The sequence below is a fragment of the Delphinus delphis genome, chromosome 1 (assembly GCF_949987515.2).
Source record: "Delphinus delphis chromosome 1, mDelDel1.2, whole genome shotgun sequence".
Classification (NCBI taxonomy): domain Eukaryota; kingdom Metazoa; phylum Chordata; class Mammalia; order Artiodactyla; family Delphinidae; genus Delphinus; species Delphinus delphis.
This window is the reverse complement of record NC_082683.1, coordinates 133,423,442-133,440,784: the sequence shown is the minus strand read 5'-3', so window position 1 is coordinate 133,440,784 and position 17,343 is coordinate 133,423,442. Positions and strand designations below refer to the sequence as shown.

The following is a 17,343-nucleotide window of genomic DNA, read 5'->3' as shown; positions in this document are numbered from 1 at the left end:
AACTTACTAGAAATCTATAGTAATCAAAATAGTATGCTTGTGAATCAGGATAGACAGTAGAAAGACAGAATATACCAAAGACCAGATGTAAACCCCCATGTATATTTGATCTTCAACAAAGGTACAAAAGCATTTGAGTGCAGAAAAAACAGTCTTTTCAACAAATGGTGCACGAACAATTAGATATCCATATTTTTAAAAGTAAATCTCAATCCTTATTTTGCACTATAGACAAAAATAAAATCAAAATGGATCACAGACCTGAAATTATAAAACTTTTAGAAGAAAACTCAGGAGAAAATCTTTACAACCTTGGACTAGACAAAACTTTCTTATGTAAAATATGAAAAGGACAATCCACAAAAGGAAAAGAAAATATTCATCAAAATTAAGAACTACTATTCTTTGAAGACAGTGTTAAGAGTATGATTAGGTAAGTCACAGAACGGGAAAAAGCAACTGCAAATCACATATCTGATTAATGACTTGTATCCAGAATACAGAAACAACTTATATAAACTCAATAAGGCACACCCAATCTATTTTTTTACTGAAGTATAGTTGATTTAAAAGTTGTGTTAATTTCTGCTACACAGCAAAGTGACTCAGTTAGACATATACATACTCTTTTTTATATTCTTTTCCATTATGGTTTATTCCAGGACATTGAATACAGTTCCCTGTGCTATACAGCAGGACCTGTTGTCCATTGACAAACCCAATTTAAAAATGGACAAAAGATTTGATTTGACATTTCACTAAAGAAGACAGATGAATGTCTGATAAGCATACGAAAAGATGCTCAACATTACTAGTCATCGGAAAAATGCAAATTAAGATCACTTTGGATATTGCTACACATCTCCTACAAGGGCTTAAATTAAAAAGACTGACCATACCAAGTGTTGGTAAGGCAGTAAAACTGGAACTGTCATATCCTGCTGGTGGTAAAATGACACAAGCACTTAGGACAACAGTTATGGCAGTTTCTTAAAATGTTAAACATAAACCTACCATATGACCCAGTCATTCTACTCTTAGGTATCTGCCCAAGAGAAATAAAAGTATATGTCTATACAAAGACTTGAACGCAGATGTTCACAGAAGCTTTATTTGTCATAGCCAAAAAACTGGAAACAACCCAAATGTTCAACAAAAGGTGAACTGATAAATAATCATGGAATATCTACAGTGGCATACTACTAGATAATACAAATAAATTAACTGTTGATACATGCCACAACATGGATGAATCTCAAAATGTGCTGAATGACAGAAGCCAGACTAGAAATAAGTGTATGTTATATGACTTCATTTATATAAAGTTCTTGAAAATCCAAACTAACCCATTAAAAACAAAAAAGCAGTTTAGTGGTTGTCTGGTGATGTGGTGGTGGGGATTGAGCAGGAAGATTACAAAGGGATGCAAGGAAATTTTTAGAGGAAATAGACGTCCATTTTCTTGATTGTGGTGATGGTTTCATAGTTATTTATATATTCCAAAACATATCAAATTATACTTTAAATATGTTAGTTTGTTGTATGTCAAATATATTATATCAAATTGGTTTTTTTAAGACGTATGAATTAGATCAGAATGTAACACTATAACTCACTTCCCACTGCTATAATGCCCATAACTCAAAGAATCACAGATTTTGAAGAACTGCAATTCATTAGTAGGAAAGTTAAATTTCAGAACTGGTTCACAGGTTGCTGTGTTTAAATCATGCTTTAAGTTTCTGAGTCCTTGAACTACAAACCTTAGGATATGTTTAAACTACAAAGCATATGCACCATAAAGATAACCAAGTTCAAGAGGAACTAAGATAAAACAAATCAGGAATGATGAGAGGCCAGTGTTCCTGGGCTTTTGGAAAAGAACATGTGAATTCTAAAAATATCCTAAAATGTCTCTTATATGGCCAAGCTCTGATCAATGCTTGGGTTTCCCTGGCTCTATGAAAGTGGATTCTCTTTTCAGAATTTCTGATATCAAAGGGGAGAGGCACTTGAAGTGTAAATCCTAGAATAAAGCTATGCCCCAGATGAATATGATTCATGGTTCTTATGATCGTGTGGTCTCTTATTTTTTTTTTTTTTTTTTTTTTTTTTTTTGTGGTACGCGGGCCTCTCAGTGTTGCGGCCTCTCCTGTTGCGGAGCACAGGCTCCGGACGCGCAAGCTCAGCGACCATGGCTCACGGGCCCAGCCGCTCCGCAGCATGTGGGATCTTCCTGGACCGGGGCGCGAACCCGTGTCCCCTGCATCGGCAGGTGGACTCTCAACCACTGCGCCACCAGGGAAGCCCATGTGTGGTCTCTTAAATTTCAGTATTCTCACTGGCTTGGTCAAACATCAGTAACAGGCCAACAAAGGCATTATTGGGGAAAAAACACTATTTTTATATTTTGTATTACTGCTAAAAATACATAAATTTTAGATCACAAATAGACTTTGTGTAACCTTTTTTAAATATAGAAATATTCACACCACTCACCCACATACAGCTTCCTCATGTTGTCTACAGTTAATAAAACTTGGACACCTCTACGAAGATGTTCAATAGCATCATGACATCCAAAGCATATCCAGCACATCAAATGTCATTATTTTATAGTTACGGTGCTGTATAAAACACATAGGTAAACTTCAAGGTTCAAATTAACAAATATCACAGTGAATGCTTTTTATAATAAGAGTTTAAAGTTCTTATATATGAGAAACGAAATTATACAGTAGTTAAGAACACAGACTCAAGACTGAACTGCCTGAGTTCAAATCTCACACTAGCCACTTACTTGCTCCATAACCTTGGCCAAGTTCCTTTATATGTCTACGCCTCTGATCCCTCATCTATAAAATGAGGTTAATAATAGCATCTACCTCATAGGGTAGTTAAGAAGATTAAATAAATTAATAGGCCTAAAGAACCTCGAACTGTGCCTGGCTCATGGTAAGCAGCCAAGAAGTTTTACATTATTGTTGTTGTTATAATCATGCTTATGATTGTCACTGTTATTAGAGTTAAGATTACTATATAGGATAATTAACACTTATCACTGATAATTTGAAAAATACAAATATATCTACTAAGAATTAATATAAAAGAAGGATTTGAATAGACATTTCTCCAAAAAACATATACAAATGGCCAATAAGCCCATGAAAAGATGCACGGCATCACTCATGACGGAAATGAAAATCAAAACCACAATAAGGGTACTTCCCTCGTGGGAATGCAGGGGATGCGGGTTCCATCACTGGTCAGGGGACTGAGATCCCACATGCCGTGGGGCAACTAAGCCCACACGCCACAACTACTGAGCCCATGTGCCACAACTAGAGAGCCTACATGGCACAACTACTGAGCCCTGGTGCTCTGGAGCCTGCACACCACAACTAGAGAGCCCACGTGCCACAACTACAGAGCCAGAGTGCTCTGGAGCCCAAACACCACAACTAGAGAGAAGTCTGCGCACCGCAACAAAGATCCCACGTGCTGCAACTAAGACCCGACGCAGCCAAATAAATAAAATAATTAATTTAAAAAAAAACCACAGTGAGATATCACTTCTCACCGACTAGGATGGCTTTAATAAAAAAGAAAGGAAAATAACAAGTGTAGGCAAGGATGTGGAGAAATTGTAACCCTGTGCAATGCTGGTAGGAATGTAAAAAGGTGCAGATGTTGTGGAAAAGTGGCAGTTTCTCAAAAGTGGGTATAGATAGTGGTGAGGGTTACACAATTTTGTGAATATATTTAATGTCACTGAATTGTACAGTGAATTGGTTACTCTCTCTAGCATCCTCACTTTTATTCCTTCAGTTCACCAATAAAGAACTCAATACCCATTCTTACCTACAAGGCTCCAAAAAAGGCAGAGAAGCTAGGATAAGACATACTGCTAAATTCTAAGAGAACTTAGAAAAGCATAAAGATGCTACTTTGATAAATCATGATAGGGACTTCCCTGGTGGCGCAGTGGTTAAGACTCCACGCTCCCAATGCAGTGGGCCCAGGTTCAATCCCTGGTCAGGGAACTAGATCCCACATGCATGCTGCAACTAAGAGTTCACATGACACAACTAAGGAGCCCTCGAGCCGCAACTAAGGAGCCCGCCTGCTGCAACTAAGACCCAGCACAACCAAATAAATATATTTTTTTAATTTATAAAATATAGCTCGTGATATATTTTAACACAACTATATTAAACTGGAAACAGTAACTATGAACTTGGATAACAGAGATGGGATAATTTTTCCCAAAAAAGTACTGGATTGTAACTCAGTTCCAATCTTACTCAGATTCCAATATAACTTCACCAAGAATCTTTAAATCACTAACTTTACATGATTACTTCCCAATAAAATGGAGAAAAGACTTATCATTTTTCATAAATTTATTGAAAAAAATACAGGGTATTTTCAGACTGTAGAAAAAAAGCAACTTTGTAAAAAGGTATCATTTTATAGAATATGCTCACAGGTAAATGGAATAACATTACTGGTTATATAAGTGAAACATTATCATTGCCAGTTATGCTACAGGCAAAGAAAGATTATCGGCTTCACAAGGTAATATGACTATTTCTCAAGGTATGACAATCAAGATGTACATCAAAAACATAACCTAAAGTGCAAGTAACTAAAAATTTCCTCAAACTGATTTAGGGGGTGCTTGAAAAAGAATGACTTAGGACTTTCTGACCTGAATAAAACAACAAGAAATATGGCCATATTGAATCCTCTAGAGAATCTTTCTATTTCAATAGGAATCACCACATATGATATTGTCCTTTCTTAACCATGTTATCAAACAAGATTCAAAAATTAGCAAATAAATCTTCATTTCTCTAAAAATGAAAACTACTATGAAGTCTTTATGAAGCCAGAAAATACTAAAAGTAGAGTCATTTTTTAGATTTGAACCACGTCTTTTTTTAGTTGGTAGCTACTATGCTGGACATCTTTTTCAGGTTCATTGATACAGGCTAATCACCAACCACTGGGCAAAACTGGCCCATTTCAAAATAGGAACGTGCACTAGAAAGACCTTGGGTTTCCTCACTCGGGGGTATTCTTGAAATCTACAAATACATAGAAAATTGTACAGAGTCAAGCCTAAGGAAATCATGGGAACAAGATACTTATATAGTATATCCTGCCCAAATTTAAATCAAACAAAATCTCCTACAAACTTCCACAATATTAACTGGATACAGGATTCTTCATTTCACTCAAACTGCTCTATGTCACTATTAAAAGTTAAGCTACTTTGTTCCTTTCTAAGTGTGCTCCTATTACATGCTAAACAAATGACTAATGGATAAAAGAAAATTTGGCTATGATTTCAACTATATAGCATTTTGGAAAAGGCAAAACTACAGAGGCAGTAAAAACATCAGTGGTTTCCAGGAGTTAGCGGGGTAGTGGGTAAGAAGAGATGAACAGACAGAGCACAGAGGGTTTTTAAAGCAGTGAAAATACTCTGTATGATCCATAATGGTGGATACATGTCATTTTACATTTGTCCAAACCCACAGAATGTACAACACCAAGAGTAAACCCTAATGTAGACTTTGGGTAAAAATGATGTGTTAATGTAGGTTCATCAACTGTAATAAATGTGCCAGTCTGATTGGGGATTTTGATAATGGGGGAGGCTATGTATGTGTGGGAACTGGGGATATATGGGAAATCTGTTATCTTCCTCTCGTTTTGCTGTGAAACTACATCTGCTCTAAAAAAAATTAAGTCCTTAAAAAAAAAAAAACGAAAACTGCTTAATGGTCTATACAAACTACGCTTTTTCAAAACAATTCCTATTCCTGCCCTTTTTTTTTAAAGAAAATATTTTAAATTACTTTTGTCATTAATGTTAGTTCTTGTTGCCATTCCTCAAATTTGGCTCTGACATTATAAACTTCCCTAGAACATACCTAAATGAATCCCATGCTAAAAACTCAGCATTAACACAGTGCTATATAAGGTATACACCTCAGTCATTCATCCAGCTAAAACTAAATGAACCTATATTCAAATCACTGATGTCAATTCCTTCTAATACTCTGAGAAACAAAGAGTAGAAGGAGGACACGATCAGCTGAGATGAAAGCCGCCAACTATGTTCTTCTTAGAGTATCTAGAACATTATGCATCTGTGTCAGGTCATTTCAGTTGGAGAGTCTAACGTAGTATAAATAAGGCCATGGTCATGGATTTGATCTTTAGCAGACCAACTGCTTTGACTCTATACTCATGCTCCCCTCATTCACCTGGAAATATGCCATTAATCAAAGGGAGTACCATTGAGGAAAAACACTCAGTTTTGAAGGTCAGTGTTATAAACATTAGAACTCTGAGCACATTTAACATGTGCTAAATAACGTTTAAGGCACTACATGAAATCTATGCAAACATACTTCAATATGTTGAAAGTAGCAATACAGAAGTAGGACTTAAAATTATGAGCCATACTTTCATATACTCGTGGCAAGAACTGCTTTCCAAGAAGGTCACACAAATTTGGCACTAAGTCTCAGGCCTTTAAAAACATACTCTTCTAGGAATTCAGCCTAAGGAAACAGTCAGAAGTTCAAAGACTTATGCACAAAGAGAATCAATAGACTGCTAATATAAAATTTTTGAAAAATGTTAATGTTTAAAATAGGATAATGGTTAAATCAGTTACGTTCAATTAGTCATTAACAAATTATATTTTCATATAAGCCTCAGTAATAAAGCTGTGTGATACTGGCACATGAACACAGACAGACCAACAGAACATAATAGAAAATCTTGAAATAAACCAAAATGTATATGGCAATCTAATGAAAGATAAAGGAGTCATCTTAAATCAGTGGGGAAAAATTAATTATTCAATAAATGGTGCTAGGATAACTGGAAAGCCATCTTTCTAAAAGTGAAATTGTGTCTATATCTCATACTTTATACCAGGATGAATTCTAAATGGATCAAAGGTTTAAATGTAAAAATAAAAACAAGAAAGTACTAGACAAACCATTATTATTTTATAACCTCAGAATAGGAAAGGCCATTCTAACTAGGACATAAAACCAAAAAGCCATAAGATTGATACATTCGGGACTTCCTTGGCAGTCCAGTGGTTAAGAATCTGCGCTTCCACTGCAGGGACACAGGTTCAATCCCTGGTCAGGGAACTAAGATCTTGCATGCCACGCAGTGTGGCAAAAAAAAAAAAAAAAAAAAAAAGAAGAAGAAGAAGAAGATTGATACATTCAACTGCATAAAAATAATTTCCTCATAGAGGAAAAGAAAAAAAAAGATAAATGAAAATACCGGCAACTCATGGCAGACAAAGGGCTCTTAATATACTAAAAGTTCCTGCAAATCACTAAGAAAAAGATCCAACAACCCAATAAAAATGGGCAAAAGATATGTACAGTCACAATAAAAGGTATATTTAAATGGCTCTGTAAGATATTCAATCACACGTAATATAAGATTTGAAAGAATAAAATTAAACTAAGACTAATTTTTTAGATTGTCGCATTAAAAATCCTTGATAATTCCCTATGTACGGGGAGATGGGCATTCTCATACCTTGCTGGAGAAATATAAATAGGTACAACCCCTAAGAAGAGCAATTTGGGAATATCTTTCAAAATTACAAATACATCTATCTTTGACCTAGCAATTCCATGAATTTTTGTTATAGATATACACAAGCAAAATGGCTTATATCCAAGATTATTCATGCACTATCACTTGCACCAGCAAAATGTGGGGATTGGTTTAATAAATTATGATTCATCCAAGCATCATGCAGCCATAAAAAGAATGAGGAACCACTTTACAAATGGACAGGAAAATATATCCAAGATATATTAATAAGTGTGTGTGGAGGGGAGATGCGAGGGAGGAATAACACAAACTCCAGATCAATTCCTATAATGGGTTAACAATTCTGTAAAAAAGGAGAAAAAAGCATATACACAGTAAAAACTATGATACTATCAATTCAGATACTAAGCAATTAACAACTGGCTCCAGACCCCCAGAACACCTAACCAACTTCCTTTGGGGGTTTGTTCCAGTCACTTCATTAACCTCACAAAAAAATGACCCAGCCTTTTTTTTTTTTTTTTTGGCCATGCGGGATCTTAGTTCCCTGACCAGGGATTGAACCTGTGACCTCGGCAATGAAAGTGCAGAGTCCTAACCACTGGACCACCAGGGAATTCCCAAACCCTGAATTTTTTTAAACTACATTTCTTGGATTCCACTCTTGGCAGAGTTTTTACCTATCTATCTATCTATTTCTATATGCCTGGAATAGGTATGGAAGGATACACAAAAATTTCCAACATTTATTCATTGTGTGGGAGGGAAATGATTGCCTGCCAGATGGCAAGTGAGGGGTGGGGAGGAGGGGTGAGAGAGACCTCATGACATATCCTTTTATACCTTTTGAATTCTGAAAGAAGGAAATGTATTTCCTATTTTTAAAATTACATTTAAAAATAAAAATATATTTGAAAAAATTTTAAAGATTTTCAAAGCCATAAGAAAATATGCTATTAGAAAAAGGCAGGATATAAAATAGATGCAGTATGATACCAAATATGTACAAACAAGTATATCTGTACACAGAAAAAACTGGAATAAAATATTAAAGGAAGAATTATCTCTAAGAGGTGGAATTATAGCTGATTTTAATTTTCTTTGGCTTTTCCTATAATTCAAATTCTTTACATTAAGCATGGATTACATTCATAATTAGGAAAATAGTATTAAATTTTTAATAATATGAATCAGAGAGGTTAGAAATTAAAAGGGAGGTATGAAGCTACTAAGGATTATCCAGGATTCTAAGGATCATAAATGAAACATTCAAATTTCCTCAAAACATCACTCCAATGGCAGAATAAAGAATTTAGGAAAAGATCTAATCTGTCCTCTAATCTACCTCCTAAGGATCACTATGAGATTATTCTCATCCTCCTACTTTCTGGATGTTTTGACCGTTTTTGTTTTCTGTTACCTAGGTAATGGTACTTCCAGCATTTCCCTTAAAGACTGTGAAACTAACAATCTGGTATTTCTCACTGACCTTCAGCTTTGAAAGGCCATCTCCCTAAGGGAAAGCAGTAAGATCTAGAAGCTATAACAGGAGGCTGAGGAATCTGAGGTTAAGAGTTCTAATCCTGACAAACTGTGGAATTTGTCTCCAATTTTGGGAAGAAGCTAAATTTCCTGAGTCAGTTTACTTAATGAGGAAACTTAAAAGATTATTTTGAAAAATATTTAGGACTATCAACTTTTTACACTTTTTAACTCTTCACACTATTCTTCTGAACTGTTTTCTTGCCTCATGTTAAATTTTTCCTCTCTAAATTTTCACTCTTCCAAACAGTATCTGCAAGTGTTACCAATGTCTTAGACTTAGGAGCAGGGAGGGGATACTTTTAGAAAGCCTACTGTAAATGACACAACATGAACAGAACTTGAGCCAAGTTGAAGACAATTTATGGGGGAATAAGAATGCAATCAGGATCTAAACTGGACCCTTATGAGCAAAGTGGCCACAGACAACCAATTAATGTAACTACATTGAGTAAGGGAAGGTAAAACTCAAGACTCCTAACACCTGAACCCTGCTGATAGAGATAGGAAGATGATAACTTCTATGTCACAGGGCAGCAAATGAAGTTTTGTCATGCTTGCTTTCAAGGGCTCAATTTTTATTTCTTTTGTTTACCGTATTCCCTCCAACCCCATTGAGCTGGGCCTCAGGACATCTTTTTTTCCCTACTATTTACATATCATGTACTTCTTGATGGCTGCCTTCCACAAGAAAACCAGCTACATTAAACTTGTAAAAGGTTCTCTACCAACAGGTCTTGAGAAGCACTTGATAGCCTTTGGGAAGAAACAAACATCAGAGAGCAATTATCCCTCTGCCAAGGGCGGAGTGCCCTCAGCACACTTCAAACTCCTCCTCCTGGTTAACAAGACCGAACACCTCTCTAGTTACTTAAAAGTTATTCCAATAGGGTGGGACAAGGGAGCAGACAGCTGAATTTTTTCTGGATTAACTCAGTCATTAGTTCAATGCTTTTTTGTGGTTCACCTACTTAAAAGGTGATCAAATCACTTTGTGCTACTCCAGAGAGCAACTGCTAAAAACAATTACATAAACCCTCCACTTCAATTTACCTTATCCTTCTTTCTAATAAAGTGTAAGAAACCACTGCCTTGCTACCATTTCTTCAGTAATCTCAGTAAAGCCTACTTTGTCATATGAATCCCTTTTGTTTTCCTTAGCAAATCAGAAAATTTTATTTCATTCATCATAAATAGGATACAACTGTACATCTTTTTTTTTTTTTTTTTTTTGCGGTACGCGGGCCTCTCATTTTCGTGGCCTCTCCCGTTGCGGAGCACAGGCTCCGGACGCGCAGGCTCAGCGGCCATGCCTCACGGGCCCAGCCGCTCCGCAGCATGTGGGATCTTCCCGGACCGGGGCACGAACCCCTGTGCCCTACATCGGCAGGCGGATTCTCAACCACTGCGCCATCAGGGAAGCCCTGTACATCATTTTTTAAAGTGCATACACTGAATCTTATTATCTGAAGAAGATAAAGGCAATCCTTATAAACAAACTATTCTCAGATAAACAGGGGCAATCTAGAACTTCATATTATTTACATCAGAGAATTTGTACAGATCCTCAATTCCATACCGGCAATTCCTAAACCCAAAAAGCTCTGAACACTCTTTTTTCATAACTTCTCTAGCAGTAAAATCTGACCTGCACTGACACCATGCTATGTATAGTGTTAAACAATACTTAGCATGAATGTCCATTTGTTTAATTGCAGAACTATTAACATGACTGATGTTGCTCCACACACCACTAGGGGGGTTATATCACTATATATACCATATTTTCTAAAATCAGAAGTTTTGAATTTTGCAACACTCTAATCCAAACAGTTTTGGACAAGGGATTGTGGATGTATAGTTTCTATTCCGCAAAAGTATTTTCGTTCTCTGAAAATGAAATAGCAATAAACCAACATGATAGAGGGTAGAAAAATACTAAGATGTTGTAAAGGAAATTGTCCACCATCTAAAACATTAGTAGAATACATTATTTAAATGATACATAAATTTTCTCTTGAAGGAAAAAAAGGAGGGCTATTTGAAATCAATATAATTTAAAATAAACAGTATATACCTAGGCCTTCTTGGAAGTTCTCTTTAATTTCAGTGGAGAACTGTCTACTCCTACTGTGTATAAAATGTATTGGAGATTATGGTAAAATGATGTGTCAACACTCAAAGTCATCCTTGAGTATTTCTTTTTTAATGAATGGGCTTAAATATATTTTTTTAATATTTATTTATTTATTTGGCTGTGCTGGGTCTTAGTTGCCGCATGTGGGATCTTTAGCTGTGTAGTGCAGGATCTAGTTCCCTGACCAGGGATTGAACCTGGGCCCCCTGCATTGGGAGCCTGAAGCCTTAGCCACTGGACCGCCAGGGAAGTCCCCATCCTTGAGTACTGAACTCAAGCTTAAGATCCCAAGGATTCCTAAAACATTAATACTCATTTGTAAAAGTTCAATTAATAGTATTTGAGGAAATTAAAACACTTAAGTAACATGAACATGTTTTGGGATATACTGAATACATAGTCATTCTTCTGGCAATCAATTAGCTAGAGCACATAAAACTTCTAGTCTTGATTGAGCAATTTCACTTATCTACATGTTACCACAAAACAGGAGTCATGGGGTGCATATGTAAGACGTGTAAGAATGAGTGATTTACGGGACTTCCCTGGTGACACAGTGGTTAAGAATCCGTCTGCCAATGCAGAGGACATGGGTTCAAGCCCTGGTCTGGGAAGATCTCACATGCTGCGGAGCAACTAAGCCAGTGTGCCACTACTGAGCCTGCACTCTAGAGCCTGCGAGCCACAACTACTGAAGACCACATGCTACAACTACTGAAGCCCGCACACCTAGAGCCCGTGCTCCGCAACAAGAGAAGCCACCGCAATGAGTAGCCCGCGCACCGCAACGAAGAGTAGCCCCCGCTCGCCGCAACTAGAGAAAGCCCACGTGCAATAACGAAGACCCAATGCAGCCAAAAATAAAATTAATTAATTTAAAAAATAATAAGTATTTTTTTAAAAAAAAGAATGAGTTGCTGAGAATATTCAAAGTGAATTATGCTAAGAACTTTCTGTATAAGGCCAGTGAGTTAGTCATAACTAATTCATACTAGACCAAAATAAAATAACTTCCTGGACTTGTTACTGGTTGCAACATTTTAAGTAAACATAGAAACATATTCTCTAAAAATGCAATAAAATATACTTTTTTAATTAAATCATCCTTTGTTTTAATTTATGAAGTATAAGCAATATTACTTACTATAACCAGATAAGACTTCTGCCCCTGTTAACTCATAACCAGTTCATGAGAAATTCTTACCAAATTCCCATTGCCATATTTCTAGAATTGTATTATATTTGATGCAGTATGATTAATTCCCTTTTTCTTCTGCTTGCTGAAATAGTACCAGCCTTTAGAAATTTTCCAGGAGGTCCCTATCAATCATTAATAAACAATGAGCTATATATTAGCTTAATGGTAGGCAATAATGTTGATGTTATTTTATTAACTGAATATTTTAGATAAGTCCTGCCCATACTATTAAAATTAAAAACAATATGGTTTCTTGGTGATCACTTCATCATGAGAACTATATTTCCCCTCTAGCTATTTAAAAGCACATCTGTGCATACACCTGCAGATCTGTTGTACTGATGGGTGCAGAGCTCCAATGCGGGCACTGCTGGAGACTGGTATCTTTAATTTCCCCCAAATAGTGCCCTTCACTCACCATCCATTCATGGTAAAGTAGTTAATTTTAACGTCCTCATTGTTTACCAGAAAGCAGAGACAGTGAGGCTGGCTTCGCCGTTCCCGTTTCCTTTTGCTGGGCTGCTGAGCTTTTTCAGCCAATTGACTTCACTTTGAGGCTATAAATATCTGAAAAATGTTCTGCATTTGATGCTCTTGGATTCTGCATCCATATTTAGCTGTTTGTGGCATGCCTTTGTTTAAGCTACTCTACCACCCATACAGTCAGTCAGGTTGAGATCTGGATGGTCAAAGGACAGATGGATCAACATTCAGCACACACTGACTTACCGTGGGGGAGGCATCGATCTGCTAGACACTGTGACAATGAAGGGAGTGGCAAGATAGGAATACAGAGATAAACAAGACAGACAGATTCCCTGGTGTCAAAAATATTATAGTCTTGACGGGCATGGGCACAACTTATAATAATATTGGAATAAAACAAATGAAACACTTTGCAACTAAAAGAAAATGAAGAATAGCACAGCATAACTATTTTCTCTTGGCTGTGTCTCAAAAATGTGCATTTGTTTGTGTTCTAAATATAGGTCTACATATTATAAAGCTCTGGACATATTCCAAAAAGTTTGTAATCATGACAATACACAAAACTCTGAATATAGGTATAATCCACCAAAGAGCCAGACCTATTAGTAGCAAACTCAAAACAGTGCCCAGTCTTCAAATTTTGTGAGGCAAACTAATAAAATATTGTTTCCAAAAGTTTCTGTAAGTAAATAAATAAAATAAAAGTTTCTGTTAAGATATTTGGGGAGAGGGGTTACTTCTGTTCTTCTTGTTTGTTTGCATACTGATTTCAAACCTTAAGTATATTGAAGAGGATATAAACCATAGCCAGAAGCCAGGAGCACTTAATACAGCTCCTTACTTTGCATCTTATCTTTAAAACCCACAGGTCTATTCTAGGTTAGGTCTCAAAACTGAATGAGCTAGATTTGAGATCCCCATTCCCACCTTCCTATCTTGTGAAAACATTCCAAACAAATATACATCTGCCCTCAACATTCCTTCTTTCAAAACTCAGTTCATTGACCTTTTGATAAAAGTGCTCCCCAGAATCCTGATAGTCATGATTTAAATGTATTAAAGGCTTGCTTGATGCCTGGCCCCAAGAGTCAGGGTGGAATTGGGAGGCAAAGTTGTAGGTTAAATAATAGGGTAGGCCATAGAATCAGAAAACTCAAACTAAAATGTACCATAGATACAATTACTCCAGATTCCACATTTTATGTAGAAACCTAGACCCATGGACTTAAAATTACTTGCCCAAAGTTAAACAACAATTTGTGGCAAGGCCAGAATGAAAACCCAGGTTCTCAACCCCCAGTTGCATGCTCTAGACTAGTTTCTGGATTTCTTTAAAAAACGTTTGAGTACACTCATCAAAGTCTCTTTCAATTGTGTAAAAGAACCTTGATGCTCCAAAACAATCAGGATTTTGAACACACAAAACAAATAAACAAGAAAACCAAAACGAACTGTTTTCCAAATTGATTTTCTACATTCTATTTTTTTTACTTCAAAGAGCTATACAACAGGCAACTTAAAAACTAGCTAAGGACATAGAAAAGCCAAGAGTCATTCAGATAGTTTTGGAATATTTACATCAAACTAAAGACAATAAAGTAGTACCCAAGATGAGCTGCCTTAGAGGAAGGAAAGTAGCAGTACTAAACAGTAAATAAAAACTTCTGGTTAATTGATAGGGAAGACAAAAAAGTTACAATGCAGTAGAAAGTCTGCAAATTGGCTTTGAAATGCACACTATATATGTGTGTGTGAGAGAGAATATATATTTAAGAATATACACACAAACCTAGCCCTAGGAATGGACTACAAAAACAAGCACATAGGTTTATGAGTTATATGCAAAGAAGGTAGTTAATACTAAGTCTAGAAAATCCAGACAGAATAGTTTGACACTGAAATACTGAATTGTCATATATACATATTCTTGCAGTTAACAAGGCCCTATCTCTAACTTCATATAAAAAACAATATGCAAAAGAAGTGTATAAGGACAGAAAGGATAGAATAGGAAAAAGTTGTAACCACAATATACTCTAATTCAAGCTCAATTTCAGATTCCCACCAACCTTTGTTATAAACCATCGGCTAAGTAGGAACAGCAGGTGGGTGGAAAAATCAGGCACTAAAGTTTTTAATCTGCTGAGAATGAACTGGGTGACCTTGCATCATCTCCCACTTCTTTGCTTTAATTCTTTCAGTTAATTAAAATAACATCAAGAAACATTTATAAACATCCAGCAAAATACAATTAAGAATTGGTTATAAAAATTGATGGATTTTTAGAACTACAAGGGCCATTAAGAGATTATTTAATCCAATCCACTCATTTTACAGAAGAGGAATGAGACGTCAAAAAAGTGACCTGCTCTGCTCCAAATCACATAGCCATGTAGTGGAAGAACTGAGACCAAAATTCAGATCTCTGGACTCCCAGTTCTATGATCTTTCTCATGGTGATAGACTTAAAGTCTTGAAATCAACTGAACTATCCAGGAAGACAACTTCAAAGTCACAGTCACTCTTGAATACTAAACACATACCCTGTTCAGGATGAAAAAAAAAAAAAAAACATAATGTACTTGATCACTAACGGGTTTAGATGCACATGACTGCAGGATAACATCTTAACATTGTGTTGATCTCAGGTGCTTCAAATTTGCCATCTTATACTCAGTCACATTACTAATGTCTTTTATAGTCCTGTGAGCTAAGTGATAAACACCTTGACGTTTCAATATTTTGGAAAGCCACAGCTCAGTCCTGAATGCCAGGCTATAAATCCTTGGGCTATGGGTTTTCAAAACCAGCATGGTTTTAATGCTGCCACAAGGCTCGCCCTAATAGAATCTCATCATTCAGTTTTAATTAAAGAGGTGGTTACTAGGAATGCAGAAAGGGAAAGTTTTAGTGTGTTCATCACTTTTTAACTTGCTGAGTAGCAACCCAGTCACTTTACAAAGAGCACCAGAAACAATAGTGCAATCCGAAACAATCCACACCCCTTGGACTAAATGCTTGCCTTTGGAGAGTGAGGTTCAGAAAGAGGTTATAGAATTAGACTGTTCCCACCAAATAAATGCTTCTGATTTTTATTTTATTATCTTAACCTCTGCTAAGCTGTTTCATAATATCTTAGTTTCCAGCCTTGCCTCACTCCAGAGAAAGCAGTGAAACGCCATTCATTTGATTTCACGGTGTGTTCTTCTTGAAGATCAGCTGACACTACCCCTGAAGTCACCACCTGAGAATTAAGTCTACATAGCCCAACTCCACCTTAAATGTACTGCAGGTACCTGAAAAGGTCCAAAGACCATACTGAGTCACATCTCTCTCCTCAAGTCCTAGTCTGGAGAAACTTGTCAAAAATGCACCCCAGACCAAAAGGGATGTGGGAAACGGACCCAGGATGGATGGGGACTGAGAACAGGACTGAGACCAGGGAATGAATTTCAGCCTGAGCAAAGACACAAAACATCAGCCTCTAAGACGGCCTTTGGTCCTTACCGTACACCCGGACCCAGCTCTGTTGCTGGCACACGGACTCCAGAAGGATCCGATCCAACATGCCACCGGCCACGGCCCCACTGACCGGGACAACAGCGTCCAGCTCCTCCGGGGGGAGCGGCGAGTCGGACTCCAGTCCCGGGAACATCTCCGGCCAGGAGAGCGCCTCCGCGGCTCCTCCGGACGACAGGGAGAGCTCCATGGTGCCCCTGAGGGACAAGGCGGCGGCGGGGCGGGCGCGCAGCTCCGCGCCCTGCCTGCGGGAAGGGGAGGAGGAGAGCGCAGCAGCGGGGGCAAGGACCCGAGAGGCAGCCGGCGCGGACGCGGCTCACCTCCTTCCCCGCCGCCCACTGCCCGCGGCTCGGGCGCTGCTGCCCACCTGCAGCCGGCGGGCGGGACCCAGCCCGGGAGGCGGATCCAGCGTGGCCCCGGGTGGGGGTGGGTCCGGGCTCAGGTATGGGTCCCTCCCGGGAGGGGACGTGGAAAGACCCGGGAGGGGCGGCTCGCCCGCCCGCCCCCTCGGAGCCGCCTTTCTGTGCCCCAGCCGGCGTCACTCGCGGGCCGATCCGGCCGGGGCTGGGGATGGAGTGGGGCCAGACAGGGCTGGGCTGGGGGCGTCGCCGCCAGGGGCCGCCCCCTTTGACCGGCTCCCGCCGCCGCCGCCGCCGCCGCCTCAGGGGCTCCGAGTGTCCACTCCCTCACCCCTGGGTGGGGGGGCGGGGAAGGCGGTGGCCCCGGGTTCTCGCCCGCCAGTCCTCAGCACCCACCCCAGGAATGAGCCGGCCCGCCCCTCTAACTCTCAGGCCAAGGCTCTCGCCGCTGCTCGGGGTCCGGCTCCGACTCCGCGGCGGATCCCACAAGC

The 17,343-nt window shown here is 38.4% G+C and overlaps 1 protein-coding gene and 1 non-coding gene across 4 annotated transcripts in view; both read right to left on the bottom strand.

Moving 5' to 3' along the window:
• The window catches only part of RASAL2 (RAS protein activator like 2), a 387,616-nt gene extending 370,671 nt beyond the window's left edge, over nt 1-16,945 (bottom strand). For 2 of the 3 annotated variants that reach the window (XM_060034515.1, XM_060034522.1), the window contains exon 1: nt 16,482-16,813. In XM_060034515.1, coding sequence (XP_059890498.1) covers nt 16,482-16,683 — 202 coding nt within the window. In that variant the 5' untranslated portion in view covers nt 16,684-16,813. Of the gene's footprint in view, nt 1-16,481 lie in introns of all 3 variants that reach the window. The other variant, XM_060034530.2, reaches the window with a different exon arrangement.
• On the bottom strand, nt 8,152-8,224 carry TRNAE-UUC (transfer RNA glutamic acid (anticodon UUC)). Its single transcript has one exon. It is a non-coding gene; the product is annotated as a tRNA-Glu (tRNA).
• Nucleotides 16,946-17,343: the final 398 nt, after the last annotated feature.